We start from the raw sequence: 20,575 nt of genomic DNA, 5'->3' as shown, positions 1-20,575 counted from the left end.
GAGTGAGAGACAATGACTAGGCAGATTTGCATAAACTGGAAAACTCCTTCATGAGCCTGGATTTTCCCTTCTGGGAAATGGAGGTCAGGACTGGTTCCTGCTCCTGAACCTGAACCAGGTCCACTGGACAAACAGTTCATTCATTTGGATTTTCACAGGGATTCTCCTCCATTAAACAGCAAGCAGACAGGTTCTATGTCCAGTGAAGAAAGGCTGGAAGGTCATGCAGAACCTTGAAAGGAACTGCAGGGACTGCACTGAAGGTAAAGACGGGTGTTTCAAAGTGGAGGTGCTCTGTCTTCAAATTTTAAATTGACGTATAGGTTTAGAAGGTCACTACTGTGGGTAGTAGGAGGGCCTGGGAGAGGAGAAAATCCTTTCTGCAGAGTGACTGTCACTGCTTCTGCCAGACAGAGAGAACCTTCAAGCCTCCCGAAAGTCCTGCACTGTTCACTTACCACTGGGCCCCTTTGTCTATGCACCTAAGTTAGCTCCCAATACCTGCGAGATCCTGAGGACTTCCTGCAAACTTCCAGCCTGCTCTCCTCAAGTGGCTCTGAATAAGTCTGTTCAAATACACGTGGGTGCAGAAATGACCCAGAGGTGGGTTAGAACGAGGGAACCAGCAAGCTGGCCAACTGGACAAAGTTCCAGCCACATTCACCGTCAATCCAACCATTGAGTCAGCATGGGCAGACTAAGCCAAAATAACTTCATAACATGCAGTCCGATAGATGACCGACTACTGTCTAAATGGGTTATTCTACAAATATTCATTAATTGAAGGGAAAGAATGTGAAAATCAACATGGGTATTGTTTGGTATTTATGTTACTCCCTGTCCTTTCCATGTTAACTTGTATGCAGGGCGATAGGCCGCTCATACTTAAAATGGAAAGCTGACAGTGCAGAGGAGACCATTCAGCTTATCCTTCCCATTCTGTACAAAGCAAATTAATCCCAAATTGCAGCTCTTGGTCTGTGGCTTTGCAGGGCATGAGACGACTTATTCAGAATCCAGTACTGGATGAAGAGAAATAAAAACAGAGGAACTGCAGGTCTGGCAGCATCTGTGGAGAGAAAAGCCTCTTCTTTGTAACTGAATATATCGTATATACTGTGGCAAGATATCTTGTAGCTTGTTGGTCATTTCCAACCAACCAGAACTAAAAAATCTGGTTCTATGCAATAGGTACAAATTTGAGATTTTTTAATATTTGCATGAATACCCTTTGAATGGCAAGCTATTACCCAATAGCACGTCAGATTTTACTTTGGCTTCTATCACTGTCTACGAAGTACTTTATTCATCTTTCATTCCCGGCAGTCCTATATTAAAACCCTCTCATCACAACCTTCACTTGACTGTGAAATGAAGGGTTGAAATGAGTTTCTAATTAGATATGAGTAAATTGTTTTTAAATATCTAGGGCCTGATCTTTACAGCTGCTGTACCGATGCTAAATTACATTAGTTGAGTCCGTGGCAGGAATGCAGTTTTCTGTCATGCAAACCATGCCTGTCTCCTGTCATTAGCAAGTGACAAGAGTTTTAATAACTCATTGTTTTAAGAATTTGAGGCCAAAGTGTAATTAGCTCGGATGGGAGGGAGCTGGGCAATGCAGACACTAAGAGACGTTTTAATTCCAGAGAACTGTTCCAAGAATTAAACCCCAACAGGATCCAGTGGAAATCAGTGTCTAACTGGTGGGCAGAATCATAGAATCCCTACAGTGTGGAACCAAGCCATTCTGCCCATCAAATTCACACTGACCCTCTGAAGAACTTACCCCGCAGACTCCCCACCACCCTATCCCTGTAATCCTGCATTTCCCAAGGCTATTCAGGAGTCAGATTCCAGATGACAAAATGCCTGTGACAAGGAGCTGAGGTACAAGTGTCCTGGCATGAAAAGGAACTATCAAGAGATGCATTCATTTGGAGCCTAGGGAGGAGGAGGGATGTCAAGGGTCAGAGGATGACCCAGATAATCCTTTGTAGAAACTGGGGAGGGCTCTGCTCCTCCTAGTGTGCAAGGAAACCACAACACAAGTTGAAAATTCAAACTTCACCTCAGCTTCCCTGTGACTATGGTACTCTTTGCTGATAGGTCTGACAATGCATGTGACTCACAAGGCCTGACATTAAAACCACATTGAGATGTTGTCATTTTTTGGCACCTTTCCTGGCAGCAAAGGCAGCACTGTTACAATACTAGTGGGTTGGGATCACACCAGGAAGTGCCTGTTACACTGGCAGGTCACTCATGAGGCACAGATTTGAATTGTCAAGCTCCAGCATTGAAAGGCTACAGCAGGGAGACTTTGCACACATGGACTGGCACCCAGAATACATCTCAGGGCTGCTCACTAACCCTCTCAGCACTTGCTCACTTAGTGCCTACCTGCGTACCCCCAGCATTCATGCTTTGCATTGGCATGTCTGTTAGCACATTGGCGATTCAGCCTGAACCAAAGGCACTCAGTAGTACTGTTTTGAGGTGGTCTTTTGCTCAGACACATACCAACTGTTTAGTAATGAACTTCTGTGCAAAAGGTGGAGAGGGTGTCTTGATGTTATAACCTCTTTCTCACCCCATTCTTTCTGAGGCTCAGCATTTAATTTTGTGCCTGTAAATATCTTAGAGGATTTAATATGTTAATGATACCATATAAATGCAAATTCTTGTTAAATCTTTATTTATTTGTACTCAAAGAGCCCCATTTCCAAGGTTATGTGTCTTACGTTTTCCATAGTGCATCATTGTGATTTGTGAAATCACTATTTCAACTCTCCTTATCACCCCCCTGCATGAGATTGCCAATATACCAATTATTCTCAGGTCACTGGTCATTTTGTGCTGTGGAAGTGTGCTGTGCTGGAGTAGAGGTGAGACAGCCCAAAGTTACTTTGTCAGAGCCAGACTGAAATGAAGACTCCACAGGTTGCCCAGGCAATACTAGGACCATTGTGATAACACCAACTTGGACAAGCAGTCAAATAGCACAGAACTGATTGTCCTATTTCCAGTACTAGGAGAAAGTGAGGACTGCAGATGTTGGAAACCAGAGTTTAGATTAGAGTTCGTGCTGGAAAAGCACAGCAGGTCAGGCAGCATCCGAGAAGCAGGAAAATCAACTGTTCGGGCAAAAGCCCTTCATCAGGAATGCCACTCTAATCTAAATCTTATTTCCAGTACTGATTGAGTCAGTAATGAACTTCTGTGCAAAAGGTGGAGAGGGTGTAAGAGCTTCTGACAACAGTGTACCTCCTTTAGATTGTTTCCGTCAGTGTCCTTCGAACCCTTTCCCCCCCAATCACTCCCAACGTTTTGACTTTTCCTTGTCCATTCCATTATCAATGCCAGGGATTTCCATTGACTTGGCCCCGCGTTCTGCAAGTTATCAGGTGTGCAACGCAGAAGCAATTGATTCATCCCAAATGGTTTATGTTGGCATTTTTGCTGAACAGGGTCCTCCTTCCGCCTCTCTTGATCGGTATTGGAAAGTGGTGGCATATTGGTAATGTCACTGGTTTAGCAATCCAGAACCCCAGACCAATGTTCTGGAGACATGGGTTTTGAATCTCACAGTGGCAGATGGTAAAATTTGAATTCAATAAAATCTGGAATTAAAAACCAATGTAGTGACAGCTGTCACTGCCAAATGTCCTTAATCCCCATCTGATTCAGTCGTATCCTTTTAGGGAAGGAAATCTGGCTGGTCTGGCCTACATGTGACTCCAGACCCATGGCAATGTGGTTGACTCTGGTCAATTAGGAATGGGCAATAAATCCTGACCGATCTATTGCAGAAATTGGTGGCTTACATAAAAAGTAGCCTTACAGCAGGTGGATTTTTCAGCTTGGTTTTATGTCAGAATTACAATTGTGTTTATGACGGTTGAGTTTTGATTTTGCCATACGTAAGAGTGACTTTGCTCATCCCACACAGAAAGCCACACTCCAGGTAACATGGATGAATATTTCTGTTCTCTGACTTGTACTTCTCTAAGTGCACTATAATCAGATAATTTATTCTGTGTTACATTGAGGTTGAATGTTTAGCCATTCAAACAGAATTTACTGGACTGAGATCATCTCACAGCAAGTCTCATTAGTTAGCCTTTTGTTCCCTGCCCATATTTTGAGGCGGCACGGTGGCTCAGTGGTTAGCACTGCTGCCTCACAGCACCAGGGACGCGGGTTCAATTCCCACTTCAGGCAACTGTCTGTGTGGAGTTTACACATTTTCCCCGTGTCTGCGTGGGTTTCCTCTGGGTGCTCCGGTTTCCTCCCACAGTCCAAAGATGTGCAGGTTAGGTGAATTGGCCATGCTAAATTGCCCGTAGTGTTAGGTAAGGGGTAGATGTAGGGGAATGGGTCTGGGTGAGTTGCTCTTCGGATGGTCGGTGTGGACTTGGTGGGCCAAAGGGCCTGTTTCCACACTGTAGGGAATCTAATATCTCAGTTTGAGTAAATACTTACACTTGCTGGGGTAGGAGCAGGAACATTGTGACAGGGGTAACAGGATGTCTGGAATCTTGATGAACAAATGAGAAAATTGGAAGTTAGGGACTCAGAAGAAAACTAAGATACAATGAGGAAGGAAATAGCACAAATAAGATTCTTATCTGCCACAAAGAGAAATAAAGAAAAGGAAATAAGTATTAGAGAAAGAGAGAGAATATCTACAGAAATGAAAGATAAGGATCAAGAAAAAGTTGCCAAAACCTCCAAGAACAAATTACTGCCTTCAAGAATGAGGCAACTCAGTTTCAGTTGTTCTCTTTCAGGCATACTACCTGTCTTCCACCGTGGAGTTTGATGTAAAGTTCAATTCTTCCACCATTCCTTTATTCCCCATTACTACTACTCCAGCCTCATTTTCCAGTGGTCCAATGTCCACTCTTGCATTTCTCTTAGCTTTTTGATATCTAAAGAAAAACTCTTGTAATTCTCTTTGACATTTCTAGTTAGCTTAACTTCACATTTCCTCTTCTTATCCCTTGTTGGTTTTTCAATGCACTCTGCTAGCTTTTAACTCTTCCTAATGGTCTGGTTTCCCACTAATCTTCACCACATTGTATGGTTTTTTTGTGTTTTTATGCTGTCCCTGACTTCCCTTGTCAACCATGGTTGCCTTGACCTCCCCTTAGTACGTTTCTTCTTCTTTGGGATGAATTTCTGCTGTGCCTACCAATTTACCCCAAAATCCCTTGTCATTACTGCACCATTGTCTTCCCTGTTAGAGTCCTCTTCCAATCAAATCTGCCCAGCTCCTCCCTCATGCCGTTGAAGTTGCCTTTACTCAGTTGTAATGCTGCCAAATCTGATATTTCCATTAGTAGAAGAGACAAGGACCCAAGGGCACAGTCTCAGAGTGAAGAGATGACCCTTTAGAACTGAGATGCGGAATCTCTTCAGTCAAAGGGTGGTGAATCTTTAGAACTCATTGTTGCAGAAGGCTGTGTATTTGAGTGTATTTCAGACAGGTTCTTGAATAGTAAGGGGACCAAGGGTTACAGGGAGAATCCAGGAGAATGAGGTTAAGAAACATATCAGCTATGATCGAATGGTGGAGTGGACTCATTGGGCCAAATGGCCTAATTCTGCTCTAATATCTTATGGATACTGACACTAGCACAAGCCAACTTCAAACATTTAGTCAGCAACTTTGATTTTTAAGGAACATCTTAAAGGAGAGGAGAAAGATGGACAGGTTTAGGGAGAGAATTCTAGAGATAAGTGGCTAATTAGAGGAGGTGGCCACATAGTGGTAATTAGTAATCCAGAAACCCAAACCAAGAGACTGGAGAGGTATTGTGTTGTTTTTGGAATGTACATCTTGTCATTGAAAGACTCCTTGTCCTGCTAAGTAACAGTTCTAATTGACCAGGTCATGAATGTGACAGTGCAACAACTTCCTGACATTACCATGGAAATTAACAGTCAGCTGCCATTTTTGCCAACAGCGGTGCCATGCAAGCCATCCTGAAACTTGAGGCCATTTGCAACTCACAGCCTATTTGTTCATCACCACAAATTGCTGAATTGTTTTGACACTAACCCATCGCCAGCGAATTCTGGGCCACTACTTTCTCATTCCTTTCACTGTTTCTTCTCTTCCTACAGACTGCAGCCCAGGGAGCTTCCACTGTGATATATGCAGCAGTTTCTCCAGATTTGGAAGGAGTGGGAGGTGCCTACCTTGGTAACGGTCAGAAGACAAAATCTGCAGACCTTTCGTATGATGTGGACCTTCAGAAAAAACTTTGGACTCAAAGCTGCAAGCTTGTTGGGATTCCGGAATGGTGCCAGTCCGACTGTTGAAGGAAGGAGGAGGCTGTGACACAAGGGCTGAGTGTGCGAGCTACGTGTCTCTGTCACTTGCTCTTGTTAGGCAGGCACCAGGAATAACAAGCCTACTCCTGGGGAACCATAAACTTAAAACCGAAGCAAAAATCACAAATAATTAATTCACTTTACTCACGGTGTTTGTGTTCATTAGGAAACCAAAAACCCCGTTTGGATGTTCAGTTTGATTCAGTATATTGACAAAGTTTCCAAGTTGATAATGTATGTTTGTACGAAATGTGTCAAAGTATTCAGATCCAGAGAGAGAAAAAGATATATACACATATGCACTTTGGTACTGCACTGTTCCAGTACTTAATTACTACCTGTAGAGGCCACTGGTGGTCGAGATAATTATTTTGCTTATGCTGAAGAGATGCCTTTCATTAGATGCCATGAGTTGAGATAAAATATCCTACCCCAAAGAATGACCCACCCTTCTGTCTGAGCTGTTGATCATTCTGCTTCCTATCTTTTCAAGGTGTAGGTTTCCAGCATTTACACATTTCCATTACCATTTGGCTGCTTTATCAATTTCTGATGGCCAAAGCCAGCACTACAGTAATTTAAATTTAATTAAGCACGTTTAACCTAGAAAAAATATTCCAGATTCCTCAAACACCTGCTATTAAAATGAAGTTGTCACCAACAGAGAAAATACTAGCAAAGGCCAAATCCCAAAGCTTAGTCAACAAAGTTGGGTTTGGGGAATTTCTTAAAGGAGGACAGAGAAAGGTGGACAGGTTTAGGGAGAGAATTCTAGAGATAAGTGACTAATTGGGGGAGGGGGTTGGTGTTGGTGGTGGTGGTGATGTAGTTGGTAATATTACTTGACTGGTAGTCCAGAACCCCAGTCTAATGTTCTGAGAATATGGGTTCAAATCCCATCAGAGCAGGTGTTGAAATTTGAATTCAGTTTTTAAAAATCCAGAATCATGTAGCCACTACCATTTAAAAAAGAATCATCTGGTTCACTAATGTCCTTTAGGGAAGGAAGTCTGTTTACGTATCACTCCAGACCCACACCAATGTGGTTGATTCTTAACTGTCCTCTGGACAATAGATACTGCCTTAGCCAAACCCTGTGAACTATTTTCTTTTAATTGGCTGAGCCCTACAAAGTTGAAAAGGGTGGCGCTGGAAAAGCACAGCAGGTCAGGCAGTATCCGAGGTACAGGAGAGTCAACATTTCAGGCATAAGCCATTGATCAGGAATGCCTGAAACGTCGATTTTCCTGCTTCTCGGATGCTGCCTGACCTGCTGTGCTTTTCCAGTGCCACCCTTTTTGACTCTGAATCTCCAGCATCTGCAGTCCTCTGCAGTTTCTCCCAGCCTTACAAATACTGCTGTTAAGACAGTAGATAGTCTGCAGTGAGTAAACTCCCTTTCCCCAAAGCCTTTCCAAAATCTGTCAGGCACAAGTCAGGAGTGCATGAGAACACTTCATACTTGCCTGGGATCTCACTCTAACAATGCTTAAGAAACATAATGACATCTTGAACAAACTCCCCCGTTTCACAGGTACCCACCTCTTTCAAGGATGCCCACCTTGAAGAGGTTTACCTCCACCCTCTACAAGGATCTCAGTGAATCTCTCTCTCTCACTGCATCCCCCAGGTCGTCTCCTCTGCCCTGAAGCGTTTCCCAACAACCTTTCCCCAAGCCTCACCCCACTCCCATTTATCTCTCAGCCCCCTTGCCCCCCCCCCCCCCCCCCCCGCCATTCCTTATGAAGACTTATGCTTGAAATGTCAATTCTCCTGCTCCTCGGATGCTGCCTGACCGATGTGCTTTTCCAGCGCCACACTCTTCCACTCTGATCTGCAACACGCACTGCAGTAACCACCAAAGGAAGCTTTGATCACATTTCTCAAACCTGCAATCCCTACTATCCAGAAAGATAAAGGAAACAGTCTAAAGGAAACCGTATCAAATTTCCCCTGTAGGATATACACTATTCTGGTTTGTTCGGCCAAACTCCTGGAATCATTTCCTAACAACACTGTAGGTGTACACATCACCACATGGACTGCAGTCATTTAAGAAGTCAATATAAAACTAAAAAAACTTTGGTTGCTGGAGACCTGAAACAAAAGCGGAAATTGCTGGAGAAACTCAGCAGATCTGGAAGCATCTGTGGAAGGAAAGCAGAGTTAACGTTTCGGGTCTGGAATCAGAGCTCATTCATCTCAGTTCTGATGAGGAGTCACTGGGCTCGGAACATTAGCTCTGCTTTCTTCCACAAATGCTTCCAGATCTGCTGAGTTTCACCAGCATTTCCTCGCTTCTGGAATCATCACTGCAGTAAAATCTTGCTGTTAAATTTGTCAGTGACTCTTCTTCAGCAACCTACTGTTTAGAAAGACAAGGACGACAGGAGCAAGGGAGTTCTGAAGAAGTGCTGTCCAACTTTCTTTCTGTTGCCACAGATAATGCCAGGCCTGCTGGGTTTCTCCAGTATTTTCTGTTTTTATACAAGGAAACCTGGGTGGGGGGGAGGTGTTGATGTGTGTGTGAGTGTGAAGCCTGGTAGAGGGACCCGTCCTTTTGGGGCACTCCATCGGTGGTAACAGAAGGATCCAGATAAAGAGTCAATAGACATGAAGCTAGAAAAGCACAGCTGGTCAGACAGCATCTGAGGGGCAGGAAAGTCGACATTTCAGGCCGAAACATTGACCTTTCTGCTCCTCAGAGGCTGTGCTTTTCCAGCTTCACTTCTTTGACTCTGGCTTCCAGTATCTACAGCCCTTACTGTCTCCAGAGCCAGATTAAAATGCCCCTATGTCTTTTAAATCAACTCAGAGTCATAGAGATGTACAGCATGGAAACAGACCCTTCGGTCCAAACTGTCCATGCCAACCAGATATCCCAACCCAATCTAGTCCCACCTGCCAGCACCCAGCCTATATCCCTCCAAACCCTTCCTATTCATATACCCATCCAAATGCCTCTTAAATGTTGCAATTGTATTCACCTCCACCACTTCCTCTGGCAGCTCATTCCATACACATACCACCCTCTGCGTGAAAAAGTTGTTCTGTAGGTCTCTTTTATATCTTTCCCCTCTCACCCTAAACATAAGCCCTCTAGTTCTGGACTCCCCGACCCCAGGGAAAAGACTTTGTCTATTTATCCTATCCATGCCCTTCACAGTTTTGTAAACCTCTATAAGGTCACCCCTCAGCCTCCGACACTCCAGGGAAAACAGCCCCAGCCTGTTCAGCCTCACCCTATACCTCAAATCCTCCAACCCTGGCAACATCCTTGTAAATCTTTTCTGAACCCTTTCAAGTTTCACAACATCTTTCCGATAGGAAAGAGACCACAATTGCACACACTATTCCAACAGGGGCCTAACCAATGTCCTGTATAGCCGCAACATGACCTCCCAACTCCTGTACTCAATACTCTGACCAATAAAGGAAAGCATACCAAACGCCTTCTTCACTATCCTATCTACCTGCAACTCCACTTTCAAGGAGCTGCACTCCAAGGTCTCTTTGTTCAGCAACACTCCCTAGGACCTTACCATTAAGTGTATAAGTCCTGCTAAGATTTGCTTTCCCAAAATGCAGCACCTCGCATTTATCTGAATTAAACTCCATCTGCCACTTCTCAGCCCATTGGCCCATCTGGTCCAGATCCTGTTGTAATCTGAGGTAACCCTCTTCACTGTCCACTATACTTCCAATTTTGGTGCCATCTGCAAGCTTACTAACTGTACATCTTATGCTCGTGTCAAAATCATTTATGTAAATGACAAAAAGTAGAGGACCCAGCACAGATCCTTGTGGCACTCCACTGGTCACAGGCCCCCCAGTCTGAAAAACAACCCTCAACCACCACCCTCTGTTTTCTACCTTTGAGCCAGTTCTGTATCCAAATGGCTAGTTCTCCCTGTATTCCATGAGATCTAACCTTGCTATTCAGTCTCCCATGGGGAACATTGTCGAATGCCTTACTGAAGTCCATATAGATCACATCTACTGCTCTGCCCTCATCAATCTTCTTTGTTACTTCTTCAAAAAACTCAATCAAGTTTGTGAGACATGATTTCCCATGCACAAAGCCATGCTGACTATCCCGAATCAGTTCTTGCCTTTCCAAATACATGTACATCCTGTCCCTCAGGATTCCCTCCAACAACTTGCCCACCACTGAGGTCAGGCTCACCGGTCTATAGTTCCCTGGCTTGTCTTTACCGCCCTTCTTAAACAGTGGCACCACGTTTGCCAACCTCCAGTCTTCAGGCACCTCACCTGTGGCTATCGATGATACAAATATCTCAGCAAGAGGCCCAGCAATCACTTCTCTAGCTTCCCACAGAGTTCTCGGGTACACCTGATCAGGTCCTGGGGATTTATCCACCTTTAACCGTTTCAAGAAATCCAGCACTTCCTCCTCTGTAATCTGGACATTTTGCATGATGTCACCATCTATTTCCCTACAGTCTATATCCTCCATATTCTTTTCCACAGAAAATACTGATGCAAAATATTCATTTAGTATCTCCCCCATTTTCTGTGGCTCCACACAAAGGCTGCCTTGCTGATCTTTGAGGGGCCCTATTCTCTCCCTAGTTCCCCTTTTGTCCTTAATATATTTGTAAAAACTCTTTGGATTCTCCTTAATTATATTTGCAAAAGCTATCTCATGTCCCCTTTTTGCTCTCCTGATTTCCCTCTTAGGTATACTCCTACTTCCTTTATACTCTCATAAGGATTCACTCGATCTATCCTGTCTACACCTGACATATATTTCCTTCTTTTTCTCAACCAAACCCTCAATTTCTTTTGTCATCCAGCATTCCCTATACCTACTAGCATTCCCTTTCACCCTGACAGGAATATACTTTCTCTGGATTCTTGTTATCTCATTTCTGAAGGCTTCCCATTTTCCAGCCATCCCTTTACCTGCAAACATCTGCCTCCAATCAGCTTTCGAAAGTTCTTGCCTAATACCGTCAAAATTGGCCTTTCTCCAATTTAGAACTTCAACTTTTAGATCTGGTCGATCCTTTTCCATCACTATTTTAAAACTAATAGAATTATGGTCGCTGGCCCCAAAGTGCTCCCCCACTGACACCTCAGTCACCTGCCCTGCCTTATTTCCCAAGAGTAGGTCAAGTTTTGCACCTTCTCTAGTAGGTACATCCACATACTGAATCAGAAAATTGTCTTGTACACACTTAAGAAATTCCTCTCCATCTAAACCCTTAACACTATGGCAAGCCAAGTTGATGTTTGGAAAGTTAAAATCCCCTACCATAACTACCCTATTATTCTTACAGAGAGCTGAGATCCCCTTACAAGTTTGTTTCTCAATTTCCCTCTGACTATTAGGGCGTCTATAATACAATGCCAATAAGATGATTATCCCTTTCTTATTTCTCACTTCCACCCAAATAACGTCCCTGGATGTATTTCTGGGAATATCCTCCCTCAGCACAGCTGTAATGCTATCCCTTATCAAAACTGCCACTCCCCGTCCTCTCTTGCCTCCCTTTCTATCCTTCCTGTAGCATTTGTATCCTGGAACATTGAGCTGCCATTCCTGCCCATCCCTGTGCCATGTATCCGTAATTGCTATGATATCCCAGTCCCATGTTCCTAACCATGCCCTGAGTTGATCTGCCTTCCCTGTTAGACCCCTTGCATTGAAATAAATGCAGTTTAATTTATTAATCCTACCTTGTCCCTGCCTGCCCTGACTGTTTGACTCACTTCTGTTCTCAACTGTACCCGTCTCAGATCGATCTCTTTCCTCACTATCTCCTTGGGTCCCACCCCCCCCCCACCTTATTAGTTTAAATCCTCCCAAGCAGTTCTAGCAAATTTCCCTGCCAGTATATGAGTCCCCTTCCAATTTAGGTGCAATCCGTCCTTCTTGTACAGGTCACTTCTACCCCAAAAGAGATTCCAATAATCCAAAAATGCGAATCCTTCTCCCATCCACCAGCTCCTCAGCCATGCATTCATCTGTTCTATCCTCATATTCCTGCCCTCACTAGCTCATAGCACTGGGAGTCATCCAGATATTACTACCCTTGAGAAGAAACACACCATTCTGCTTTTTCTCTGCTGGCCACAGAAACGTCTGTCTGTACCTCAAACTACAGAATCCCCTAATTCAATTTATCTCTTGGAAGCCAAGATTTCTCTCTCTCTCTCTCTCTCTCTCTTTTCCATCAAACACTCCACACAACCCCTGCCTCCATCCCTCACTGGGTCACATATCTGACCCTGTCAAAGCCATCCAATCACCTGAGGGTCAATTGTAGATCCATAGCGTTAACCACACACCTGTCAGTATCAGCAGTGACCACCACCACTGTTGGTGCTGCCAGAACAGGAAGCTGACAGTAAATGGAACATTCACCCTCCAGCAGGAAGTTGCTCTCACTGCTCCCAGGAATCCCAATGCTGATTAGGTAGGTAATAATAAAGACAGAAAGTGCTGGAGAAACTCATCATGTCTGGTGGCATCAGTAGAGAGAGAAAAGCCAAAGAAGCATCATGTTGGAACATTAACTGATTAAATTCAATACTGTATGGAAACTGGCCCTTTGGCCCAACAAAGACCCTCTGAAGAGCAACCCACCCAGACCCATTCCCCTACATTTACCCCTTCACCTAACAATACAGGAAATTTAGCGTGGCCAATTCACCTAACCTGCACAGTTTTGGACTGTGGGAGGAAACCCACACAGACACAGGAAGAATGTGCAAACTCCACACAAACAGTTGCTTGAGGCGGGAATTGAACCTGGGTCTCTGGTGCTGTGAGACAGCAGTGCTAACCACTGTGCCACCCATAACTCTATCTCTCTCCTCAGTTGCAACCGGACCTGCTGAGTTTCTCCACTGTTTTCAGTTTCTCTTTCAGATCTTTAGCATCCACAGTACTTTGCTTTTATTTGAGCTTACTAGGTGGTTGCCGGATTTGGAATAAGGTCCAGTCAGGCCCTCTGAATTGACCGCTGCGGTGTTTCCAACGATTTTATAGACAATCAGCGTGCTCCCAATATAACCATTAAATTCCACCCTACAGCACATAATTTAGGTTGCTGCAGCAGTCTGGTCTCCCTGTTCAGGCAGACTCAAAATATAATGGTGTTATTTTAGACAAGAGTGGGAGAGTTCACCTCCCTATCTAGGCCAGTAATTGTATCTCCACCAACTGGTTTCCCAGTAATTATCACAATGCTGTATGGGATTATCCTGTGCACAAATTGGCTGGCACAGTTACAACAATAAGTGCAGATCAAATTCACTTGACTTTAAAAGATTCTGTGGTCATGAAAGGCACTATGTAAATGCAAGTTTTCTTTCCTTCCCTCTTGACTCCTCCTTCAATATATTGTGTTGGAACTTCCTTTGAAAATGTAGACTGTTTGCCCAGGTGGGATGCTGTTATTTTTAATATAAAACAATACCATACAGTAATTTGATCAAGGCAACCCATAAGAGGTTATATTTTATCTTATCTTTCTCTCAGTCTGATGATCAAAGGTGTTGAATAATACATAAGGGAACTGAACCATAATTAAAAACCTTGTCATCACACAGTTTTGAGAATTGATAACTTGGTGGTTAGAACAGAACAGGCAGTTAACACCAAGGAAATAAAGTGCCATTAGTTTATGACCCGACGTAATATTTTTCTGTTTCCCTTTTTCACCCCTTACCTCCCATTGCTGTGTGGATAGTTTAACCACTTATCAAAAGTCTTAATCAATGACTTATTTGAGCTTTCTTTCCTGAATGCTGGTAACATTATGCAGAGTGGAATGATGTGACAAGTCTCAGGTTCACTGATTCCCTACAGGCAAACTTCTGCATTCAGTCAGCATACTCTCCCAGTTGTTAGACAGATTTCTGGTCTGTACCCCAGAGATTGAATATTTATTCCTCCATTACATAGTCATGCATTTCTGCACAGTACTGTGGGAGAGTTGAATGAGTGGAGGTACCGTCTTTGAAATGAGAAATTAAACTGAGGCCATAGTGCCCTGATCAATATTCATTCCTGAATTGATGCCACTCGGGACATAGTATCTGGTTTTCTGTCTCGTTGTTTGTAGGACCTGGCTGTACAAAAATTAGCTCCGTATCTTACAACTATACTTCAAAATTAATTAATAAAAGCAACACTCTGCAAATGCTTGAAACCTGAAACAAATGTAGCGAATGCTGGAGGATCTCAGCAGGTCTGGCAGTTTCTATGGAGAGAGAAACAGGATTACCTTCTCAAGTCTGAAGTTATTTTTTCTGAATGTTGGGGAGTCAATGCAAGCATAGTTGGCAGACTTTTGTTTTGGACTCAGTGCATAGCACTCGCTGCATGAACTAATTGATTAAGGTTACCTCATGCAGCTCTTCCATACACTCACCCCTCCATGACTCTATATCCACAAATAACATGGTCACAAAGGACCCATGTCATCAAGTACCTGAACACAGTGACATGGTCAAGTGCTAAAGAAGTTTGCTTTGTTACCCTTAATCTCAGTGTACATAGTTTGGAAATTATTTGATCTCTCAGTTATGGACGATACTGGAGAGAATGTAGTACATTAATGCATATTCTTTAGCTTGTATCTCTGCAAACTGAACAATGACTTTCTGTTATATGGTGCCTTTCAAAGACCTCAGCATGTCCCAAGCCAAATAAGAAATGTGGCAGCCATTCCATTGGCTAATCCACCAAGCCTGCACCCTATGGGCAATTTCACATGTCTGATCCACCTAACTTTAATACCTTTGGATAGTGGGTAATGACCACACAGTCACAGGGGGAATGTGCAAACTTCACACAGACAGTTACCCAAGGGTGGGATTGAACCCAGGTACCTAGCACTGTGAGCTAGTAGTGCTAACCACTGAGCCATCATGCTGCTGCAATTCGGAGGGCAGCATTGGTAAAAGGGGAATAATTCTGGCTGAGTCTCTCAGGTAGGTGGTAGCAAAAGCTGTGGAAAATTATGATTGATTGATGGATTGTCCATTACAATGGTTTCTAACCTTATGGTAATCCATAATAAGCTTGGTGCCTGATAGAGAAGGCTGAGATGTTGGTTGGTGAGACTTCAAACAATTGGCAGTGTAAAATAATTTGGGAAAACCTTTAAGACTATTATGAATTGATGGGTGATCTGTTCAAAGCAGATTACTTGTTGTGATGCTTAGATCAAGGTAAATTCTCTTACTGGACGTATTTTCTTGTCTGTAACCTCAGGATCACTGCTAAAACAGAGCTTGTGGCTGATGCCAGTGTTATAAAAATAAAAGATTAGCTTGTCACAGAATAGCTGGAAGTAAGGATTATTGCTCCATAGGTTAATGCACTGCCTGATGTAGTAGTTACTGTATGGAAAAGAAAGATACCATCTTGTGCTAGCAGTTTTATAAAGTTCCACTCCCTTGATCATTCCCCAGAACCTTTCAATTGTTTTTCTGTCTCATTCTTACCAGCTCTCTTTTGAACAATCTACATACTATTCAATCTGGTTTCAGGTGCAATGCAATCCAAATCATACACCACATTGCTCCATTTAAACACTTTTTCTCTTATCTCACTCCCAGCTTTTGTGTCAAAATGCTGTAGGATCAGGAAAGCTGAAGTTAACAGAAAATGTTAAAAGTCCTTAACGGATCAGGTTTCATCTGTGAGGAGAAAGTGAGGGCTGCAGATGCTGGAGATCAGAGTCGAGAGTGTGGTGCTCGAAAAGCACAACAGGCCAGGCAGCATCCGAGGAGCAGGAGTATCCGGGCAGCATCTCGGATGCTGCTAAACTTGTGAGGAGTAGAGTTAAGGTTTTAAGTCAGTCACTTGTCAAAATTGGAAGCAACATAGTTCTTATGTATTCTGGTTACTGACTCTTCAGTCAGGAGAAACAGTTTCATTTTACTAACTCTATTAAAACCCTTAATAATTTGAACGCCCCTATCCTACATCTTCCATTCACATTTATTGAGCTCAAGTCCAGTTGGTAGCATTCTCAGTGTCTCTGAGGTAGAAGGTTGCGGGTTTAAACTTTCATTCAGACTTGAACACAAAACTCTAGGCTGGCAGTGCTGTAGTAAGGGAGTACTGCACTGTTAGAGGCACTTAATTTCAGGTGATACATTAAAGCCAAATCTCCATCTGGTCTCCCCTATGCTTGTGGAAGATCCCATGGCACTATTTTGATGAACAGCAGGGGACGTATCACCAGTGTCCTGGCCAATATTTGTCATTCAATAAACATTATGAGAGCAGGTTATCTGGTCATTGTTGTTTATGGGAACTCACTGCGTGCAGTTTGCGACATTTGCAACTCTACCATGTTGACTACCAACTCTCACAATATAGTGGGGCAATGGGTATATTCACCCCCACAAGGCATAAAACCATAAGAACTAGGAGCAGGAACAGGCCAACTAGCCCTTTGAACCTGCTTTGCCATTCAATAAGATCAAGTCACCAAAACATGCAGCAAAATCAATTCACAGGGACAATCCATGAGAAAATAATTGCCACCATACATGGTAGTGTCAGAATCTGTGAGGAGCTCTTCCAGTTACAGGCTTGTTCTCTCTCATGTTTGTTGCTGATAGGCTCACGATGTAGCTATCATTGAGCCTATCAGCAATGAATGTACAGGAGAGGCAGAATGTGATTGGAGGAGCAGGAAGAAGGTAAGTGGCAGCACTGGCCAAGGCTGTTGAACCTGGAGGTAGTAGGATCACAAACTATCATGTAAATGATAGATTTTGAGATCTGGACCAAAACGTGGAAGGGAGAGTGAGAAGGGGGAACAATATGGGGATGGGGGCCCTGGGTAGAACTAAGCAAAGCATAGAGAGGGGCTCCAAACTAGGAGAGAAATGCTTCAATGGAAGGGGCAGCAAAGATGGAGGGGGCTACAAAGAGGAGTAGGGAGCTACAGAGGAAGAAGTAGGGTCTTCACAGAGGGCAAGGGGCTTTGAAGGCGAGTGAGGAGGTAAAAGGATAACGAGCTATAAAATGAGAGAGTTGGGATGCAAAGGGGAGTGAGGGTAGACAGTGGGAGGGAAATTTGCAAAAGGGGGAGAGGGACAGCAAAGGAGGGAGAATATTGTTAAACCTCTCAACAAAAAGGAATCTCACTAGGAACCAGAAAAACTGAAGTAATGAATTTCTTACAAATAAATACGAATTGTTTAGCTTTAGGCAGCAGGAGTTCAAGAGCTACAGTAGAATCATAGAATTCCTACAGTGTGGAAACAGGCCATTTAGTCCAGTAAGTCCACACCACCTCTCTGAAGCACATCCCGCTCCACCCCTCCCCCCCCCCCCCCCCCCCCCCCACTCTATAACTCTGCATTTCCCATGGCTAATCCACCTAACCTACACATCCCTAGATACTATGGGCAACTTAACATTACCATTCCACCTAACCTGCACATTTTTAGACTGTGGGAGGAAACCTACACAGACAAGGAGAGAGTGTGCAAACTCCATGGGGAGAGCATGCAGACAGTCACAGATGGTGGAATTGAACCTGGGTCCCTAGGGCAGCAGTGCTAACCACTGAGCCAATGTGCAGGCCTTTTGAGGATAAATGTCATGACTGTATTGCAATGAGCAGTATCATTGGATAAATTAATACTGAACACTTAGATTTCAAAAAGATTTGCATTTATGTGTTGTCACATCGCAAAGCATCTCACACACTGTGAATTACTTGAGGTGCAATGACTGTGTAAGAGACAATCATACAACCATTTAGCTGTGTCCTCGACTATCTGCGGAACATGTATTTAGGGTAATGCTTCTTCTGTATACAAGTGTGTGTGTGTCAATTATTTTTCCAAGAAAATTATTGTTGCTAACATATATCTGTTGTCTTGTGCTAGTTTAAATTCTGTGGTGTCTAGAAAATTAATGTTTTCCTTGTGTGTTGTGGCTTTAAGTTTAATGGAAGTGTTGATTATTGAAGATGTTGATGAATTCTTCTAATCCTGTTTCTATGTGAGTCCGAATCCCCCATATTGCAACATCAGTACAGACAGTAATGTTGCTACATCAGTGCATGACCAAGAAGTCAATGAGAATGAGAAAAGAACCCCCGAAAATGGAAATCAAAATGTAGCTCCCAAAAATCAAAATTTACCCCTCGGCAAGTTCTCAAGAGGAGACATTAAAAATATTATGTTTACTTCAGTTGACTACACTTCAAAAACAAATTGTGGTCATGAAAGGCACAATATAAATGCAAGTTTTCATTTTTCCTTATTGCTCAAAAGAGAATAATCACAGTTTTGGCTTTCTTTCTATGTAGCTAAATTTCCACCTGGCTGGTGTTCTTCAAATGAATCTCCTCTGCACCTTCTCCAGGGTTTTGACATCATTTCTAAGTTATGGTGATCAAATTGTTCACAGTGCTCCAATTGAGTTTTTTTAGTATAAATCCTTGCTTTATGCTCTTTATCTTCATTAATAAAGTCAGGGACATGTATTGAAGAAGAGCAAAGAAGACTTCTCTGGAACCTTGGCCAATACTTATTTTTCAACAACATGTCTAAAAGAGATTATCTGGTCTCTATCACACTATTGTGTATACAATGGTTGCTGTGTTTCCTACACTATTGATGTCAACCCTTCAAAAGTAATTCATTAGATAGAAAGTACTTTGGGACATACTGAGGTCATGAAACATGATATAAAATTCAAGTCTTGTTTTTATTTTAACAAAAATTAATCATTCCAGTGACATCATTGTTAATTGCCTGTCCCTTTTTACCCTTAATTGAATATATCCTTTACAGGACAATCACATTGCTGTGAGATTAGAGATGTAGGGACGATTAGCATGTAGATCTGGTAGTTTTCCTTCCCTGAAAGACATTATTGAACCAGTTAGACATTTTTGTGATAATCTGATAGCCTCAGAGCTGATTTTACTCATTTATTCAATATAATGTTCTGGCGCAGATGTGAAATGCCAAAGGGCTCTTTCCTGTGCTGTAGATTTCTATGACTCTAAAACTATTTCATATAGCCAATCTGTACCATGCAGACAAAGCTGCTGAGAGGGTTGGAGAAGATGAAGTGGTCCAAGACAAGAGGACAGATTCACCACCAAAATCAAAAGGGCTAAGTGAAAGGTACTGACCAAGTGGTGAAGTTAGAATGGATTTTTCCAATTATGCTAATTTTTTTTTTAAATGATCCAACGTTCCTTTGACTCGCTCAGTCACAGCTAGTTCCACAAGTGCCTGCATTGCCTAGGCGACGTGACCATTTTTCAAGCATGAACCTAAATCATGAATCAAGATAAATCACTCAATCATGGGCAAACATCATAGCTGAGCTGATTGTTGAACAACATTTTGTGATATAGATTATGAACAATTAGAGACATGATACATGCTAGGTAGAATGCTTTTGGAGGGGATACGGAGAAGGTGAATTTGGACCAAAGCTCTTCACCTTAAAGTTTTAGTTGCATCATTTGGTTTATGTGATGGAGATTGATTGCCATGATTAGTCAATAACTCCATTCTCATTGTGTTATACCGACTTGTAGAAAAAGAATGAGATGGATAATTGCCTATTTTGTTGCTGTTCCAATATGCCCGTGTTCAAACCTGTGTTTGTAATGTTATCCATTGTACTTCCATAAATTACTTTTTCACACCAAACACTATGGCTTCAGTCTTTATTAAAAGTATCTCCTGAGAAATGTGATGAGCACAGTGATGGTGCAGTGATGTTCGATGATAGGTAAAGATCACACCTCCTCTTACTAACCGCCACAAGGCAATCTATCAAGCCAACATCTGAATGAAAGATCAGGATATTATAATGGACCTTCACAGAAAATTAGCATATTATTGTGACGGATATCGAAAAGACACAAAAATGACACTGATAACAATTGAAATGAATTACCTCTTAATGAAAATCTTAAAGTAGCAATATCACTTTAAACCTCCCATTACAATTTGAGAGCTGCATGTTCCTCATCTTTGGGAAGAAAATCTAATCCTTTGAATGAATAATGGCACCTTTGACGATACAGCGCATTCCCCATACAGCATCAAAGTGTCAGCCTGAATGATGTGGTCGTTAGTTACATCGCTATGGCTGAGCAACAGCGATGCTAACAATTGAAACAAGCTGATTCAGACTGAAATAATGCTTAACAAGTACAAGTTCAGCATTGCAGCCTGCGGATTGTGAGAGATTGGGAAG

At 42.8% G+C, this 20,575-nt stretch overlaps 1 protein-coding gene across 4 annotated transcripts in view; it reads left to right on the top strand.

The window, feature by feature from the left end:
- The window catches only part of dhrsx (dehydrogenase/reductase (SDR family) X-linked), a 293,611-nt gene extending 286,121 nt beyond the window's left edge, over positions 1-7,490 (top strand). For all 4 annotated transcript variants that reach the window (XM_043692383.2, XM_043692379.2, XM_043692380.2 and 1 more), the window contains one exon: positions 6,133-7,490. In XM_043692383.2, the coding sequence (XP_043548318.1) occupies positions 6,133-6,330 (198 nt within the window). In that variant the 3' untranslated portion in view covers positions 6,331-7,490. The remainder of the gene's footprint in view (positions 1-6,132) is intronic.
- The last annotated feature ends 13,085 nt before the right edge of the window (positions 7,491-20,575 follow it).

The sequence above is a fragment of the Chiloscyllium plagiosum genome, unplaced genomic scaffold, assembly GCF_037043375.1.
Source record: "Chiloscyllium plagiosum isolate Xiang-an unplaced genomic scaffold, Cpla_swu_hap1 HiC_scaffold_6, whole genome shotgun sequence".
Taxonomy (NCBI): domain Eukaryota; kingdom Metazoa; phylum Chordata; class Chondrichthyes; order Orectolobiformes; family Hemiscylliidae; genus Chiloscyllium; species Chiloscyllium plagiosum.
The sequence above is the reverse complement of the archived record's forward strand: the minus strand, read 5'-3'. Positions and strand labels throughout refer to the sequence as shown.